At 39.9% G+C, this 18,577-nt stretch overlaps 1 protein-coding gene across 5 annotated transcripts in view; it reads left to right on the top strand.

Annotated features, from left to right (window-relative positions):
* Positions 1-18,577, top strand: part of crtc3 (CREB regulated transcription coactivator 3) — a 127,337-nt gene that overhangs the window by 21,476 nt on the left and 87,284 nt on the right. For all 5 annotated transcript variants that reach the window (XM_061887465.1, XM_061887466.1, XM_061887467.1 and 2 more), the window contains exons 2-3: positions 7,915-8,025; positions 13,337-13,468. In XM_061887465.1, the coding sequence (XP_061743449.1) occupies positions 7,915-8,025; positions 13,337-13,468 (243 nt within the window). The remainder of the gene's footprint in view (positions 1-7,914; positions 8,026-13,336; positions 13,469-18,577) is intronic.

Below are 18,577 nucleotides of genomic sequence, written 5' to 3'. Positions count from 1 at the left end.
TATTTCTGCGACCATATGGCGCACCGTGTTAAAAGGCGCTGTGTCAGTTACGTGTGCTATTTCTGTAATTAACGCATAAATAAGGCGCAGTGTGTTTTTGGGCGCAGGCATGGTTAAACAATACGCTAGCTTAAAACATACGTTAGCTTAAAACATACGCCAGCATGCATGGATGCTGACTTCGGTTGTACTTTATTGAAGTATTTATCAATATACTCACATTATTTATGATCAATCCTTATCCACAAATCCATTAAAGTACTTATCTTCTGTGGCCGAAATGAACAGCTGGGCAAGTTCTCCATCAAACACGCCAGATTCCCTCTCCTCATTTAGAAAGTCATTCTCGTTGTTGTGGGGCTCCTTGGAAAAGATGCCGGCTTTTGCAAAAGCTCGAACAACAGTGCAAGCAGACACTTTAGCTCAAGCATCCACGATCCATTCACAAATTGTGGCATAACTCGCCCGACTCTGTCTCCCAGTTTTGGTGAAGCTGTGTTCGTCTGTCATCCATCGCTCTCATGACGCTCACAACTTCACTTTGAACGTTCTGTTCACACCCATGTGAGTTCCTTCGTCATGCCTTAATGATGACTCCAGGTGGAAACTTTTCTTTCGGCAGCGTCTTCCCCTTGAAAATCACCATAGGTGGCAGTTTCTGTCTATTAGCATAGCAAGCTAGCACAACAGTAAAAGCCCGACTTCTCTTGCCCCGTTGTGCGTATCGATTCGCTACCGTGCTGGTCCCCTTCTTCTCCACAGTGTGCTTCACCGGGATTTCAAAAGTGAGCGGCACCTCATCCATGTTGGTGATTTGTTTGTCAGCAATTCTTTTTATTTACAACGCACATAGCAGCACTATATGCTCACTGGGGTTGTGCCTTTAGCATCCTCTCTCACCTGAAACCTTCACCCTTTAACATCCGCATGTTGTCCTCAATTACGTCCGCCTTTCCTCCATATAAAAAGCGTGCCGGCCCAGTCACATAACATCTATGGCTTTTGGAACTCAGTTCACACACAAATACCTATCTGGATTCGATAAGAGATTCGACAAGGAATCGGTTCGATAAGAGGATTCCATAATTGCATTAACATTGATCATTTCTTAACGAACCTCATCCCTAGTCACTGTGGCCTCCCTCTGGGGCCGGGCCTGGAGGTGGGGCTCGATGGCAAGCACCTGGTGGCTGGACACAGCCAAAGAGGAATCATTGGTCCCCCCTCCACTGGGCTCAACACATATATGAGGGGGAATATATGTCAGGTGCTCTATGAGCTCGGCAGCAGTTAAAGGCTGGGTCCTTGGCGGCCCGATCTTCGGCTACAGAAGCTAGCTCTTGGGACGTGAACATCACCTCGCTGAGAAGGAAGTAGCCTGAGCTGGTGCACGAGGTAGAGAAGTTCTGGCTGAATCTAGTCGGTCTCACTTCAACGCACAGCGAGGGCTCTGAAACCAGTCCTATGATTGGGGATTGGTCTCTCTTCCACTCCGGCGATACTGAGAAAGAGCTTGGTCCGCATTGCCAGCAGTAAGTTAGACTTCTTTCCACTGAGGGTTGTACTCCTGTCAGGGCTTCCCTTTGTCACCGATTACGTTTACAACTTTTATGGACAGAATGTCTGGGTGCATGCAGTCAGGGCGTTGAGGGGATCCGATTTGCTGGCTGCAGGATTTGGTCTCTGCTTTTTGTGGGTGATGTGGTCCTGTTGGCTTCATCTGACCAAGATCTTCAGCTCTCACTGGATCGGTTCACAGCTAAATGTGAAGCGACTGAGATGGAAATCAGAACTTCAAAGTTCGAGTTCATGGTTCTCGCCCGGAAATGGGTGGAGTGCCATCCCCGGGTTGGGGAGGAGATCCTGCCCCAAGTGGAAGAGTTCAACAGGCAAAGCAGTGCAGCGTCTGCAGAAATGCGGACCATGTATTGGCCCATCGTGGTGAAGAAGGAGCTACGCCGAAAGGCAAAGCTCTTAACTTACCGGTCGATCTACGTTCCCATCCTCACGTATGGTCATGAGCTTTGGGTTATGACCAACAGGACAAGATCACGGGCACAATCGGTCAAAATGGGTTTCCTCAGTCTGATGGCGGGGCTCTCCCTTAGAGATAGGGTGAGAAGCTTTGTCATTCGGGAGGAGCTCAGAGTACAGCCACTGCTCTTCCACATTGAGAGGAGCCAGATGAGGTAGCTCGGTCAGAATGCCCCCTGAACGCCTCCCTGCGGGGGTGTTTTAGGGCGCGTCCGACGGGTAGGAGACCATGGGGATGACCCATGACACGGTGGAGAGACTATGTCTCCAAGCTGGCTTGGAAGCACCCCGGGATCCCCCGGGAAGAGCTCAACGAAGTAGATGGGGAGAGGGAAGTCTGGACGTGTCAGGTTTGGCTGCTGTGCCTGTGACCAGACTTTGGATAGGCGGAAGTTGATGGATGGTAAAGAAAGAAACATAATTTCTGTTGTAAGATTATTTAATATATAGTTGTATGATTATTTAATATAATATTGCTGATACATTTAAATACAAATACATTTGGTAACACTTTAGTATGGGGTACATACTCACCATTAATGAGTTGCTTATTAAAGTAACAAAGATTTAATTTAGAGTTACTTGGACACTACGGAAACATATAAGGGTTAGGGTTAGGATGACTAATAAGGAATAATTCTGAGGTTAATGAGGTAAGACTCTTAGTTATTGGCTTACTAGTTGTATAATATGGCCATGCAGAATAAGTCATTAATAAGAACTTAATAATGACTAATTAAGAGCCAATATGTTACTAATTTGCATGTTAATAAGCAACTAACTAATGGTGAATATGTGTTCTCCATACTAAAGTGTTACCGAAAATTAAATTTAATATAGTGTGTGTATATATATGTATATATATATATGTATATATATACCGTATTTCCTTCCTTGAATTGCTGCCACAGGATATATACATATGTATGCATATGTATATATCCTGTGTATATATATATATATATATATATATATATATATATAGTACAGTATACCACACACTATACCATAACCTAAGTTATTATGATGTTCCGGACCTGTGCTTGAAAACTATTTGCACCTAATTTTATTGTATACACTATATGACATGCTCTGTGCATTCTAATTACGGGCAGTATAACACCTGGGTGATCATGTACCTCACTCCACCTATACAGCAATCTCTAGACTTGGGAATTATGAAAACATGCTACATGAACTTGTGGCAATTGTGGTGCATGGTGAAATCTTGTGCTCACCTTTTCTAAAGCTGAAAGACATCACCGTAGTGTGGTGTCCCACCTCAAGAGCATTGGTGCTTTGCTAGAGGCTCTGCTTGTGCTGTTCAAAACTCTTGCCATATTAAAAGCTAGAAAACCCCTTTTTTTTCTTTGCTGCCGTGTCACAATGACAGTGTAAATGTTCGGCACAGAATGACTCTACTTACAGTTCTATCCGATTACAAGACACCAAACAAAATGCTAATACTTGCAATTATTTGCACAGTCAATACCAATTATGTATTTAACTATGACTATATCGTATCATTTAATATCTAACTATATTTACCAAATTGGAATTGTAATTACTACAAATGAGACACATATTATTGCCTATCAGTAATGGGCAATATAGATAATGTTCAATAAACAATATACATTTGGCCTATGGCAGAGTTTTTAATTATTTGAAAACAAAGCATGCCGGTGATGTAATTTAGCTGTGACCTGCAAAATTGACAGTGAAAAGCTGCAACACATTGTGGAAGTAATAATTCAACATGACTGAAAGCCAACAGGAGGGGTTGGTGAAAAATACCAGTGCAACATCCATCATTTGGACTTGGTTTGGATTTAACTCATCAGCCCATCAAAAAAAAAGACAAGTATACTCTGAAGAGTGCGTGGGCAAACAATAAGGCAATAAGACCAATTTGTTTTACCACATCAAAACTAAAAAATTAATATTATATCATTTGGACTAAAACTTCATGTACTGCCTTTCTGCACTGTTCCACACTTTTAACTATCTGTAGCATGACACTTTTAAAGCTATCAAGTGCAGTATCTGTACACTTCACTTGAAGAATTGTTTTTAATTACAAGTAGCCTTGGGTGCTATAATACATTCAAGGACGAAAACGAACTGCTCCAAGTATCTTTTAGAATGGTTTCCAATAAAATGTAAGAAACATTGAGGCTTTTTCTTTGAAGTCTCTGCAGTTACTGTATATATATATATATATATATATATATATATATATATATATATATATATATATATATATATATATATATATATATGTATATATATATATACTGTATATTGAAGCAGCTTTGTAGTTTTATCAACTTCTGCCTATAATCAACAACTGACTGTCAAGCTATATAGCTTGTCCTGGCAGGTCTGGAATGGTCTGAGAGAAGAATTCTTAGCAGCTGTTTGGTCAGGATTCAGATGGATTGTTTCTGTTGGGCATCTGAGATGTGATTATTTTCTGTAACATCAGCTGATACCTAAGTGGGTATGTTTGGTAAAGAACTTTGTGCTTTGTCTCATAGTGGAATTTCATATTGTCAGAGTTGTGAGTTCCACGGCCTCTGAGCATATTAGGCAAACTGGCTGTGTGCTTCCAGAGGGAACAAATAACAGAAATGAGTGTCTACTCTGGGTTGGATGGTTTATTTTCACTGTTCACTTCCCTTTTTTTTTTTTTGAGATTGCTATGTGTATTTATTTTTCTGTTTCTTGCTCACTCATCTTGTCAAAACGTAAAGTATATAATTCTTTGGTTATAGGTCCCAGTCCATTTAGAACGGCGTCTGTCTTTGGACTAGAACTACGGTCCGCCATTTAATGACCTAGGATCTAGCAAGTTTTGTTATCAGGCAGTTTGAGAATATGACCAAGAATATTAGCTGTCGTTCCCTTGGATGAGTGGTACAGTGTCAGTCATAGGGTATTGGCGTCTACTTGGCAAATAAGCTTTTTGACGCACTAAGAGAGAGATTTAAATTTTAAAAAGTTAAGTGGTAGACCTCAAATCAAGTCACCTGTTCTTAGCTGAAAGACCGACGCGCTAGACCATGCAGACACAAGATGATCGTTGACCCATATCAAGGCCCTTAATGATGCTAACTGCAGCCTGAAAACAAAAAGACGGCATCTGCCTGACTTATTACAGTTGTTTGTTCTACATATTCCCACTTGAAGCCAAACCACCGCCAGATGATGGACCCCCTGCTGTTTTCTTAGGAAATAATTCTTCCTTCATTCGCACCTTCTTTCTCTCGTATTACCAATTACGGTTCTGCTAGCATCACAGCTAACGTTAGCCATGCTGCTACCTCTCTGTTCAGCGAGGGCGTATACGTATGTGACGTATGACGTGACGTGTGTAAGAAGGTGCACTTGCTGTCTGTGAAAAGGAGAGATGGGAACGAGCGAGAAGAGCCTGTAGTGTAATGCCCACAGCTAAAAGTAACTGCGTGAGAACGTGTACTCGAATATCACGATATAGTCATTTTCCATATTGCACAGAGACAAACCTGCGATATATTGAGTATATCGATATATCGCCCAGCCCTACCGTGTAATAAAAATGACTAAAATATGTAAATATTGAATGTTATTGTGAATGTTACTACATAACAAATATAATAACAAAATGTTTGTAAAAAATTTGATGGAGGACTTTTGGAGGTTTTTTTAAACGCTTTAAAGGTGGAATGTAGCCAATCTCATTAGCTTCATTGTTAGCTGATTTTTGCTCGCATTTTTTTTACAAGTTAAAATGCATGGAAAAAAAACATATGATGAATACTTTTCTTATTGATTGTGAATGATAGGCAAACATTCCCCCAAATTACGGTTCCCGTTTAAGATTTTGGTGGCTGGAGATAGGGAAGTCTGGGCTTCCCTGCTTAGGCTGCTGCCCCCGAGACCCGACCTCGGATAAGCGGAAGATGATGGATGGATGGATGGATTTTAATCAGCTGATGTAAAGTCTTAGTTTAAAATGCAGTTTTCAATAAAATGCAGACTTTGTTTTTTTTTTATTTTGCTCTTGTTTGGATGCATTACTTACAATCTGATTATAACCTCCGACTACCACGATTGCATATCCCATTTGACTTCCTTCTCTGTGAATTTATTGATAATGTTAAATAATGTCTGTATTTTTATGATTTGAATATTGGCCCTTTGATAGGTTGGAAGGAAGCCTATGATTTTATTATTTTTGGATGGCAGCTGAAATATACATGTTTTATCTTCTCACAAAAGAACAAGCAATTTTGTGCCATTTGATCAATCAATCAATCAATCAATGTTTACTTATATAGCCCTAAATCACTAGTGTCTCAAAGGGCTGCACAAACCACCACGACATCCTCGGTAGGCCCACATAAGGGCAAGGAAAACTCACACCCAGTGGGACATCGGTGACAATAATGATCCAGTGGGACGTCTGTGACAATAATGATTATGAGAACCTTAGAGAGGAGGAAAGCAATGGATGTCGAGCGGGTCTAACATGATACTGTGAAAGTTCAATCCACAATGGATCCAACATAGTCGCGAGAGTCCAGTCCAAAGCGGGTCCAACTCAGCAGCGAGAGTCCCGTTCACAGCGGAGCCAGCAGGAAACCATCCCAAGCGGATTATAAACAACAATCCTAAATGACTCAATTACTTTAAAGGCCTACTGAAACCCACTACTACCGACCACGCAGTCTCATAGTTTATATATCAATGATGAAATATTAACATTGCAACACATGCCAATACGGCCTTTTTAGTTTACTAAATTGCAATTTTAAATTTCCCGTGAGTTTCTTGTTGAAAATGTTGCGGAATGATGACGCGTACGCGTGACGTCACGTGTTGGAGGAGACATATTACCGCAGCACCAAACATGGCTAAAAGTCGTCTCTGTTCATGGCATAATTACACAGTATTTTGGACATCTGTGTTGCTGAATCTTTTGCAATTTGTTCATTTAATAATAGACTATAAAGAACAATGCTGTTGGTGGAAAACGGTGGATTGCAGCTGTCTTTAGCACAGAGACACAGCCGGTGTTTGTTTGTTGTGAAGCAGAGCGGTCAAGCGAACATGTTTTCTCTACGTCAATCAACATGTCTTTGGATGGGAAAATTGTGATATTGAGTCTTACCGGAGAAATCAGTGGATTATGGGACTTCCTCCTGCAGTAGCTGTCCAAAAAGGCAGCTGTAAGCTTGGCTCCTCGGCTTCTCTCTGAGACACTGCGTGTTCACCGCTGCTATCCGACCTCGAGGTATGTCTTTACAATCTCACTAAAACACTATTAAAACAATAAGCAGATAAGGGATCTTCCAGAATTATCCTAGTAAATGAGTCTAATTACATCTGAAACGCTCACACTGCCGTCGCCCGTAACCGTCGCTTTATTTTTCTTTTTTTTTTTTCTTCTAGTCCTTCACTATCAATATCCTAATTCACAAATCTTAAATCCTCGCTCAAATTAATGGGGAAATTGTCGTTTTCTCGGTCCAAATTTCTGTTACTGCTGGTGGCTCCCATTATAAACAATGTGAATATGTGTGGAACCCTGCAACGCGCTTATACTTCCGGTAAAGGCAGGGCTTTTCTATTAGCGACCAAAAGTTGCAAACTTTATAATCGATGTTCTCTACTAAATCCTTTCAGCAAAAATATGGCAATATCGCGAAATGATCAAGTATGACACATAGAATGGACCTGCTATTCCCGTTTAAATAAGAAGATCTCATTTCAGTAGGCCTTTAGGAAACAATTAACCAACAATCAACCAAATTCTTGTAAAAAAAAACACCGTGTCATCACCATTCTGGTCAAGGTGAGTGGTTAATTTATTTTCTTTCTTTTGTGAACTGACAGGTGCAGTTTCAGAAGGTCCAGCAGCTTCGTTTGTCTCAGCCACGACCACAGTACTATGGAGGGTCTTTGCCCAATGTCAATCAGATAAGCAACACCAACACTGAATTTCAGGTGGGTTGTTTTCAGACAAATAGCAGTATATTGTTTGTAGAACTGCAGCAAAGTGTGCCTCTAAACACTAACATACTATATTGCAACTACCCTAACTGTCCACACCGTTGTGGACAGTTAGCCAGTTTTCCAACATTGTAAAAGCTAAAAAAAAAAGCTTATTGCGTAATGATATGAATACATTTTTGTTTCTTCCATCAATCCATTTTCTACCGCTTGTTCCTGCTTTTCCATATCTTATTTTCATAGGATAATTTACAATGTGAGATTCGTTTTAAATGTGGCCAATGTATACATTAACAAGGCAAATGGCTTGATTTTCAATTTCTGTAAAACACATTCCAAATTTGCGTTTGGCACAAGTTGAGGCCAAATCATCATTAATGTAACAATTCCACCTCTGCATCTGGCACAGCATGTCATGAGGAGATGAGATGTGCCCTTTTGAAGTGAGCAACCTCTTAGTTATGCTTTGAGTGTGCTTGCTTAATGCAGTTTATATTCTATCAGAAGATAATCCATCACAAATTTGAGCTGTCAGAAAGTCTGATAAAAGAGCAATGATCTGCGATGAGGTGGCGACTTGTCCAGGGTGTACCCCGCCTACTGCCCAAATGCAGCTCCAGCACCCCCCCGTCACCCTAAAAGTGACAAGTGGTAAAAAATGGACAGATGGATGGATTTACATTTCAGAGTAGTCAGTGCTATAAATATTAAAGTACAAAGTATGGAAATTAATTGAATATTTTCAGGAAAGTTATTCAAAGCAAATGATTCTGCATTGCAGATGAAGTCAGTCTTACATTTTTTTACAGTATTTTTTTTTTTTTTTGCACATTGGAACAACAGATACAGAATTTCGAATGAAGGCCTTTTTTCATTTTACATTGCTATAATTTGTGCTATTAAATTTTGATGCAGCACTTGGATGGTTTACTGTTAATCGGGGTTCTGTTTTCTTGTCGGAATTGACCTTAAGATTGTCAAGTCAAGTTTTACTATGATTGATATTCACTTTTCAACTTGTTATGTAACTAATGCAACAGAACAATGCAATTGATATTTAAAAAAGTTTCCCAAGTTCACATGTAACGTAATTTCCAGGTTAAGGCCGCACCCACCAAGTTGAAGAAAAATATATATGTTTACATTTATCACCTGCACTGGACTTAAGCTGCAGATACATACCCGTATGAAAGATTTTGGAAATGTTTATTTACATATATAGTATTTTCTGTTTATTTACCGTATTTTACGGACTACAAAGTGCACCGGTATATAAGCCACACCCACAACATTTTAGGGGAAACATTATTTTTCCATATATATCTGCACGTGATTATAAGCTGCATATATAAATGTTGTGAAATAAGATATTTGTATAGAAACATTGTGTACATTTTTATTTACATACCTTAATTATTTCCAGACGTTGCCTGTAACAAAGCAGTAGAACGGCTGATCAAACACAACAGAAGTCATCGTCATGGACCCACTAGCTTGCGGAACTAGTTCTCCAAATTAGCTAAACAAACTCAATAACTCCACGATGATGTCATGTTGAATTTACTGAGGAATTTGTGAAGCAGAAACAATACAAGAAGAATGCCATTGTAAATTAATGATACTAACACACACTTGAATATGTGTTACTATATTGGCTAATGCTAACAAAGCTAGCTTGAGTACATTATGATAGCACGCACAAATATGCATGAAAACACTCCCATCGATATCACACAAATGCGACAGTTTTGTACAGGGGTGGACTGCCATCTACGGGTTGGGGACCCTACAAGGATTAGTTAAGTACCTCAGGGTCTTGTTTACGAGTGAGAAGAGTAGATCGTGAGATCGACAGTGGATTTGTGCCGCACCTGCAGTGGTGCAGACCCTTCATCTGTCAGTCGTGGTAGGGATGGAGCTGAGCTGAAAGACAAGGCTCTCAATTTACTGGTTAACCTTTGTTGCTATCCTCACCTATGGTCATGAGCTTTAGGTTATGACCGAAAGGACAAAATCACGCGTACAAGCGGTCAAAGTGAGTTTCCTCCTACGGGTGGCGACAGACAGGTAGTAAGAAGTTCTGTCATGTGGAAGGAGCTCAGAGTAAATCCGCTGCTTCTCCACATCGAGAGGAGCCAGATGAGGTGGTTAGGGCATCTGGACAGAATGCTCACCGAACGCCTCCCTAGGGAGGTGTTAGGTCGCATCCGACCCGTAGGAGGCCACAGTGATGACCTAAGACATGGTGGAAAGACAGTCCGGCAAGGTGTGTAGAGTGTCCATGCCAACAACCTTCAGGGTTCCTGGTTCAATCGCCAGTTTCTGCCATCGGAGTGACGTCCGTTGTGTCCTTGCGCAAGACACTTCACCCTTGCTCCTGATGGGTGTATGAATATGTGTATGAATAGGTGCATGTGGAAATAGTGTCAAAGCACTTTGAGTACCTTAAAGGTAGAAAGGCGCAATACATGTATAATCCATTTAGGTTTGGATGGTAATTACATTATGCTGTTCTGGTTCCCCAAAAATCACTACAATTTTAACATGCAACTTGCTTTTTAAGAAGAATCACATACTTCTGAACATGCAACATGCTTTTTAAGAAGAATCACATACTTCTGGGTAATAACTTTTGTATCAAAAACCAGTGGTCCCCAACCACCGGGCCGTGGCCTGATTGGTACCGGGCCGCAGAATAATTTTTTATTAATTTTTATTTTTAAAAAAATTAAAAAATAAATGTTATTTTTATTTATTTTTTTTCAATTAAATCAACATTAAAAAACACAATATACACTTACAATTAATGCACCGACCACAAAAATCTCCCTTTTTCATGACAAAAACGTCCCTTTTTCATGAAAAATTATTAAGCGTTGACCAGTCCGCGGATACTAAAAGGTTGGGGACCACTGTCATAAACAATAAAATAGATTACACTTATAAAAACTACAGTTGTTTTGAGAGGCAATGTAATGATAATGATAATGATTATTTACCTCAGACAACAGCTTTCGACAGTATCTCCTTCCTGCAGCTTCTCTATGCGTAGATATTAGATAATATTTTAACACTCTTGGCTGGCATTATCTACTCACATTTTGCAGATTGTAAAGTGCAATGCTCGCGCTGCTTCACCAAGTCGTCTACATGCTCACGTCAGTCATGGTTTTCAAATATTTATTTCTTTAGTTCAGCGGACAACACCCACCTCTTTTCAGCAGAGTCCTTCAAACTCACTTTTTCCATTCCCATGGTTAAAAAGTAATGTCTTCTTTGCAATCCATCTGCTGCAGGTTAATGTTTTTGAGTTAGAAAATGACTGTTTTTGGTCGGCTCATTGGGTTGCAACTATTTTGATGGTCGTTATAGTCATTGACTGTCTTGACAATTAGTTGGCAACTCGGATTATGAAGCGTACACCTATTCAGTGGCTCTAATTTAGTCTTCGACTTTTTAAAAATGAGCTTGACTACTTCCTTCATACATTGTAATTACAATGTTAAAATATACGAGAAATACATGTTCATTGCTTTTCAAAGGGTATACTTGTATACCCTTTGTATTCAATTATTATTTGGTTTTAAGATAATGTTGACAATAATATCATTTATCAGCAATAAATTAGGTCAATATATCGTCAAGCAAAATTTGTTATCGGCCCAGGCCTAACGTAATTTCTGCATGTTGGTCAGTGTGCGTTCTCATGAGAAATCAAACTTTTTATAATGTGAACGACTACATAAAAAATAACATTTGACAAAAAAATCTGAACTGGACATACTAACCTGCAGTGTATACGTAGCCTTTAGGAAATACATCCTGCAGAATGACAATGACACTAATTTGTCTAAATTTTATGATGCACAATTACCTAGACCACAGATGTCAAACGTACGGCCCCCGCCAGAGGAGTTTGCTAAGTATAAAGATTAGCTGTTTTTTGATGAAAGAAACTGTTGTTTTAAATGTGTCAACTGGATGTTGCGATAGCAATTCTGTTAGGCAAGCAAATGGTTTATACTGAGGCCAAGCAAGAGGTACTCAGTAAAGCGTGGCTGCGGTTCTTTTACCTTGATTCAAATGAAATGTAAAACCTGCCGTTTTAAGTCCTCTGCTTCGAACGTGAAGTTATTTTGTACCCATTAGCCCCTAAATGTTTCTGTTGAAAAAGAGAAAATTAAACACAGAGTGTAACTCGGACCTCATGAATAGTTTCTACCGCTGTTTGTAGGGTTTGTTGAACGAGCACAGGATTAATAAGTGGATATGACAAATTAGGTAATTAAGACCAATAAGAGGTTTTATCTCTTTATTATTCAATCTTTTCAATTCCAGACAGGCTGTGACTTAGTTATATGGATTTGTAGATACACTTGAGACAAAGTCTACGTTTATTGTGTTCTTAATTGTGTTTTTTAAATTAAATACATTTTTTTCCTCAGAATTTTCAACTAACTTGAAGTCACGTCGAATTCTCTTGAAGTCAATACAATTATTTGTGATTTTTACATTTTTAGAATGTTTGTTCTATTTTTTTTGCCAAAGCAAAACAAAGAGAAAATATGAAATTGTCTTTATTTTTACATTATCATGCCATGATTTTACAAGTCCGGCCCACTTGGCAATACATTTTCCTCCATGTGGCCCTTGAGCTGAAATGAGTTAGACACCCATGACCTAGACTAGGGCTGGGTATACTACAGCCCGCTGGCCTCATCAGGCCAGTTGGTCCTTTAAATGCGGCCCGCTAAATATTAAAACAAAATGCAGCTGAGATAGGCTCCAGCAACCCCTGCGACCCAAAAAGGGACAAGCGTTAGAAAATGGATGGATGGATGGAATTGAGCAAAGATCTTTTTTGAGATTTGCCACAACAAAACTGATAGTAGACTTCTATGCATTTTCAAAAATGGGTGATCAACAACACCTGGTCCACTGAAACAGAACCTAAGTGTTAGCCCTTTATTACCATTTGTATGTTTCTTTGGTGATATGATATTGTTGAAAATAGATGTATTATGATTAAAATAGCCCATGTTTGAGAAGCCTACTCTTAGTGCCAACAGATATGATATGCCTTGAAATGCATCATGTGCTTCCCCGGCCCGTCTGTCAGATTTCACAAGCCAATGTGGCACCTGAGCCAGAAAGTTTACCCACTTCTGAACTAGACAGTGTACGAAAAATGTCATCAAACACCAAAAATTAAGAAAACGGGGGCTTACAAAAACCAGCGTGCCAGTGTATTCAAAATGTCATTAATAAGGGCAATGCAGTATTATATTTTGATATTTTTTTGCAGGCTGGCTTTCCATCGGGACTGGATTCCGTTCGAGGTACTCGCCACCATGGGCTGGTTGAGAGAGTGCACAGGGAACGCAACCGCATCAACGCTCCCCATCGCAGACCCATTGACAAGCATGGGCGGCAGATATCCTACCATACTAAAGCTTTAACAGTCTGATATTTTAATGTTTTGTCTTCATCACATGCTGTTGTGCTATGTGGAAATTGGGTTTACTAAGCAAATTTTTCAAATGGAGGTATTTGCTGCAGTCCTAAGAGAGTCTACATAAATGTAGCCAGGTGTAGCCTCTAAACTAGTCATCATGTTAATTGAAGCAATGCAGAGATGGTCAGCAAGATTTATGCTTGAATGACATTGTGAATGCTTAATCTGCAGTCAAGTTACATGTGAATGAGAGAGTTCTGTTCAAGGGTGGGGAGATTGTTCTCTTGAAGAAGCTGCAGACTTGGCTTGTTTCATTGTTGGGATGATTAGAAGGACCTGTTTGTACCATCACGTAAATAATGTGAAATCTTAATCTTAAATCAGTTTCATGAAAATGTTGCTGTTTTTGAAGTTTGAATTGCATCTAATATATCAACAGTTGATGTAATGACATACAAAGGCTCAAGTATTATTACACAACTCAAAAAATGTGTTTGTAGAGGAAAAATGTGCCTACATTTTTCAATTCACCTTGTTTGGTGTGTGGGAAATGTTAATTTTTGTAGAGTTTTTCTATTTCCGATCGTCTGTGAGGTTGTGAATATGTATGGTGATTAGATAAGCACGAGCAAGGAAAGCTAAAGGGAGGGTGTGTACTGTGAAATGTTTAAGAGAGATTTGGTTCTTGAGTGTGCGACCTCAGCTCTGAGAAGAAAAATGCCAGAAGAAAGTAGAGGGTTTAATTCCACTTAGATTCCTTTTTAATATTTTTTTCAAACTACAACTTTTATAAAATTTATAAGATATGATATGCTTTTTGGAGCAAAATGGCTCTGTTGATAGTGAAGGTTGTCGTTCAGCTAATACCTGGCATCCATTTCTCTGCGAACTGGTCTCCAACAGGCAAGTGAAAATCTCTAGAGATTGCTTTATGGATTCACACCCAATATGTTATATTTGCATGTAACATACATTGCACACTGAACCAACAGTACGCCCCCATTTGAAAGAGGGTGAGTGTTTATTTACTGCCTCATGAGCAATGATTTAATGGCCTGTCCAATGTTTCATGTGGTAGGTGTAAAATACCTTCCCTCATAACAGCTTTTAATTCCTGACTTACAGACCACGTTTCCATATGAGTTAGGAAATTGTGTTAGATGTAAATATAAACGGAATACAATGTTTTACAAATCCTTTTCAACCCGTATTCAATTGAATGCACTACAAAGACAAGATAATTGATGTTCAAACTCATAAACTTGATTTTTTTTTTTGCAAATAATAATAACTTAGATTTTCATGGTTGCAACACGTGCCAAAGTAGTTGGGAAAGGGCATGTTCACCACTGTGTTACATCACCTTTTCTTTTAACAACACTCAATACACGTTTGGGAACTGAGGAAACAATATTTTGAAGCTTTGAAAGTGGAATACTTTCCAATTTTTGTTTTATGTAGAGCTTCAGTCGTTCAACAGTCCGGGGTTTCCTTTGTCGTATTTTACGCTTCATAATGCGCCACACATTTTCGATAGGAAACAGGTCTGGACTGCAGGCGGGCCAGGAAAGTACCCACACTCTTTTTTTACGAAGCCACGCTGTTGTAACACGTGCTGAATGTGGCTTGGCATTGTCTTGCTGAAATAAGCAGGAGCGTCCATGAAAAAGGTGGCGCTTAGATGGCAGCATATGTCGTTCTAAAACCTGTATGTACCTTTCAGCATTAATGGTGCCTTTACAGATGTGTAAGTTACCCATGCTTTGGGCACTAATGCACCCTCATACCGTCACAGATGATGGCTTTTGAACTTTGCGTCGATAACAGTCTGGATGGTTTGCTTCCCCTTTGGTCCGGATGACACAATGTCGAATATTTCCCCCCAAAATTTGAAATTTGGACTCGTTAGACCACAGAACACTTATCCACTTTGCATCAGGCCCGAGATCTCTTTGAAGATCTCGGGCCCAGAGAAGCCGGCGGCATTTCTGGATGTTGTTGATAAATGGCTTTCGCTTTGCATAGTAGAGCTTTAACTTACGCTTACAGATGTAGCAACGAACTGTATTTAGTGACAGTGTTTTTCTGAAGTGTTCCTGGGGCCCATGTGGTTATATCGTTTAGAGATTGATGTCGGTGTTTGATACAGTGCCGTCTGAGGTCACGGTCATTCAATGTTGGTTTCCGGCCATGCCGCTTACGTGGAGTGATTTCTCCATATTCTTTGAACCTTTTGATGATATTATGGACCATAGATGTTGAAATCCCTAAATTTCTTGCAATTGCGCTTTGAGAAACGTTGTTCTTAAACTGTTTGACTATTTGCTCACGCATTTGTGGACAAAGGAGTGTACCTCACCCCATCCTTTCTTGTGAAAGACTGAGTTTTGGGAAGCTGTTTTTATACCCAATCATGGCACCCACCTGTTCCCAGTTAGCCTGCACACCTGTGGGATGTTCCAAATAAGTGTTTGATTAGCATTCCTCAACTTTATCAGTATTTATTGCCACCTTTCCCAACTTCTTTGTCATGTGTTGCTGGCATCAAACTCTAAAGTTAATGATTATTTGTAAAAAAAATGTTTGTAAGTTTGAACATCAAATATGTTTTCTTTGTAGCATATTCAACTGAATGTGTGTTAAAAATGATTTGCAAATCATTGTATTCCGTTTATATTTACATCGAACACAATATCCCAACTCATATGGAAACAGGGTTTGTATATGCAATGTTTAATAGTAGGTTCCTTCATATTTAGAGACAATGTTAAAAGTATAATAAATGTGATGTTTGCACTATGAAAGTATTGTCTTTCCGCTTTGATCAAAGTCGTTCCGGCTTCCAAAAACCTTACAAGTGAACAAAAAGGCAACTCAAAAGTGATCATTTTTACTCCTTTGCCTGTAGTTATGTTTAGAATGAGAGCTTGAATGTAAACAGGGGAAGCTGAACAATAATACTGCGTACTTCTTTGTGCTTAACCAGATCGGATCTCGCTTTGTTTCTTAACAAGAAGTGATTTTCACTAACCAGATTTCAGGAAGTTATTAAACTTACTGAATATCTTTACAACAATGTTGCATTTTTTGTTGAAGCCTTAACTACATGTTACATTGAAATAAAGTGCAACTTTTGCATCAATTTGATGGTTGTGATGACTAGGTCTCTTAACAGTACATCTTCACATAGCCAGATGCTTAACTCTAGGGCAGGGGTCGGCAACCCGCGGCTCCGGAGCCGCATGCGGCTCTTTGATCACTCTGATGTGGCTCAGCTGCATAATTGCCGACCCCCCGATTATTCCGGGAGGTTTTTGGATTTTAGTGCCTCTCCCAGGAATCACCCGGGGCTAACATTCTCCAATTTTCACACGGATTTCAATATCGAGGGAGTGCCGCGATGGCATTTCCTTCAACGTCCTCTTAAACATGTTATCGCGCACGCTTTTACACCTTGTTATTTGTGTGTCGGCCAGTCATATGTAGTATACAGCTTCAGGTAACACACGAATGTGACTGCAAGGCATACTTGCTTAACAGCCATACAGGTTACACTGAGGGTTGTGATATAAACAACTTTAACACTCTTACTAATATGCGCCACACTGTGAATCCACACCAAAAAAGAATGACATCCCCTCTGTAACACAACATAAACACAACAATACAAATACCCAGAATCCCATGCATCCCTAACTATTCCGGGGTACATTATAAACCCCCGCTAGCACCAAACCCTGCCCCCCCCAGCCCCGGCCACCTCAACCGACGCACGGATGAGAGGTGGGAGGGGGGTTAGGTGCTAGCGGGGTGTATAATGTAGCCTGGAAGAGTTAGGGATGCATGGGATACTGGGTATTTGTTCTGTTGTGTTACAGAGCGAATGTTCTCCCGAAATGTGTTTGTCATTCTTGTTTGGTGTGGGTTCACATTGTGGCGCATATTAGTAAGAGTGTTAAAGTGTTTTAAACGAACACTCTGTGTGACCTGTATGGCTGTTGAACAAGTATGCTTTGCAGTCGATTGCGAGTGTTTACAGATGCCACTTTCAACATGTGACGTGGGCTAGTAAGCTGTTGTACATGACGTAGAGGGTGCTAAAGACTGTGCCTTTGTAGCACTCATTATTATTGTTATCTGGGCGAAAACTAGTAGACAATCGGGAGTATGGTTGCTCAGAAATACGGGAGTTTCTTGGATAATTTGGGAGGGTTGGAAAGTATGATACTGTCAAGGCGACAAGTGTTGTAAATTAGCTTTGGCTACAAACACTATGATGCATACATTGGATAACTGTTTCAGATGTCTATGTTTTTTGTATCTGTCCCTATTTAAAATAAACCTTAATAATAATAAAAGCGGCATTCATCTAAAACCCGCGGGCCGCACTAGCATTACATTTTCAAATCAAGGTGCGGGCCGCGTGTCTTAGACCCCTGGTTTATACATAGCACAAAGCAATAAAAAACTCCGTATGCAGTGTTATTTCATTTTAAATTTCAAAAGAGTTTTGTGGCGCTCATTGTTTTCTTTATTTTGTGAAACGGGTCGAAGGCGCCAGTGCCCCCCGCCACCCCGAAAGGGAATAAGCGGTTGAAAATGGATGGATGGATGGGTCGAAATGGCTCTTTGAGTGGTAAAGGTTGCCGACCCCTGCTCTAGGGGAAGTTTGTGGGGGTCTGTCACTTGAGTTTTGAGAAATGTACATATTTATTAGTCTTTCTGCGTCAATCCTCTAAAATTTTGTTTTTGTAATGTTTTAATTTTGATGCCCTACTTCCAATCTGGATGTATAGTAAGTACACTGTAGAGATGTACCCGCTTGCCAACCGCCCGCTGAATTACATCAGAGGTTGGCCACCTTTACCACTCACACAGCTATTTAAACCTGTTTCACAGAGTAATCAAGTCAATTGGAGCCGCTAACGTTCTCGCGACCATTCAAAAGCGTTCATCTTGATGAAAAGAATATGGTTATGTTGTGAAACCATTGCCTTTGACACCTTCAACAACATGTACAAACTGATTGTTGGTCCAGCAACATGTTGCGTGCAGCTTCCGCAATCACACGTAGTATCACTGGGTGATACA

Source organism: Nerophis ophidion, linkage group LG25 (genome assembly GCF_033978795.1).
Source record: "Nerophis ophidion isolate RoL-2023_Sa linkage group LG25, RoL_Noph_v1.0, whole genome shotgun sequence".
NCBI classification, from domain to species: Eukaryota; Metazoa; Chordata; class Actinopteri; order Syngnathiformes; family Syngnathidae; genus Nerophis; species Nerophis ophidion.
The sequence above is the reverse complement of the archived record's forward strand: the minus strand, read 5'-3'. Positions and strand labels throughout refer to the sequence as shown.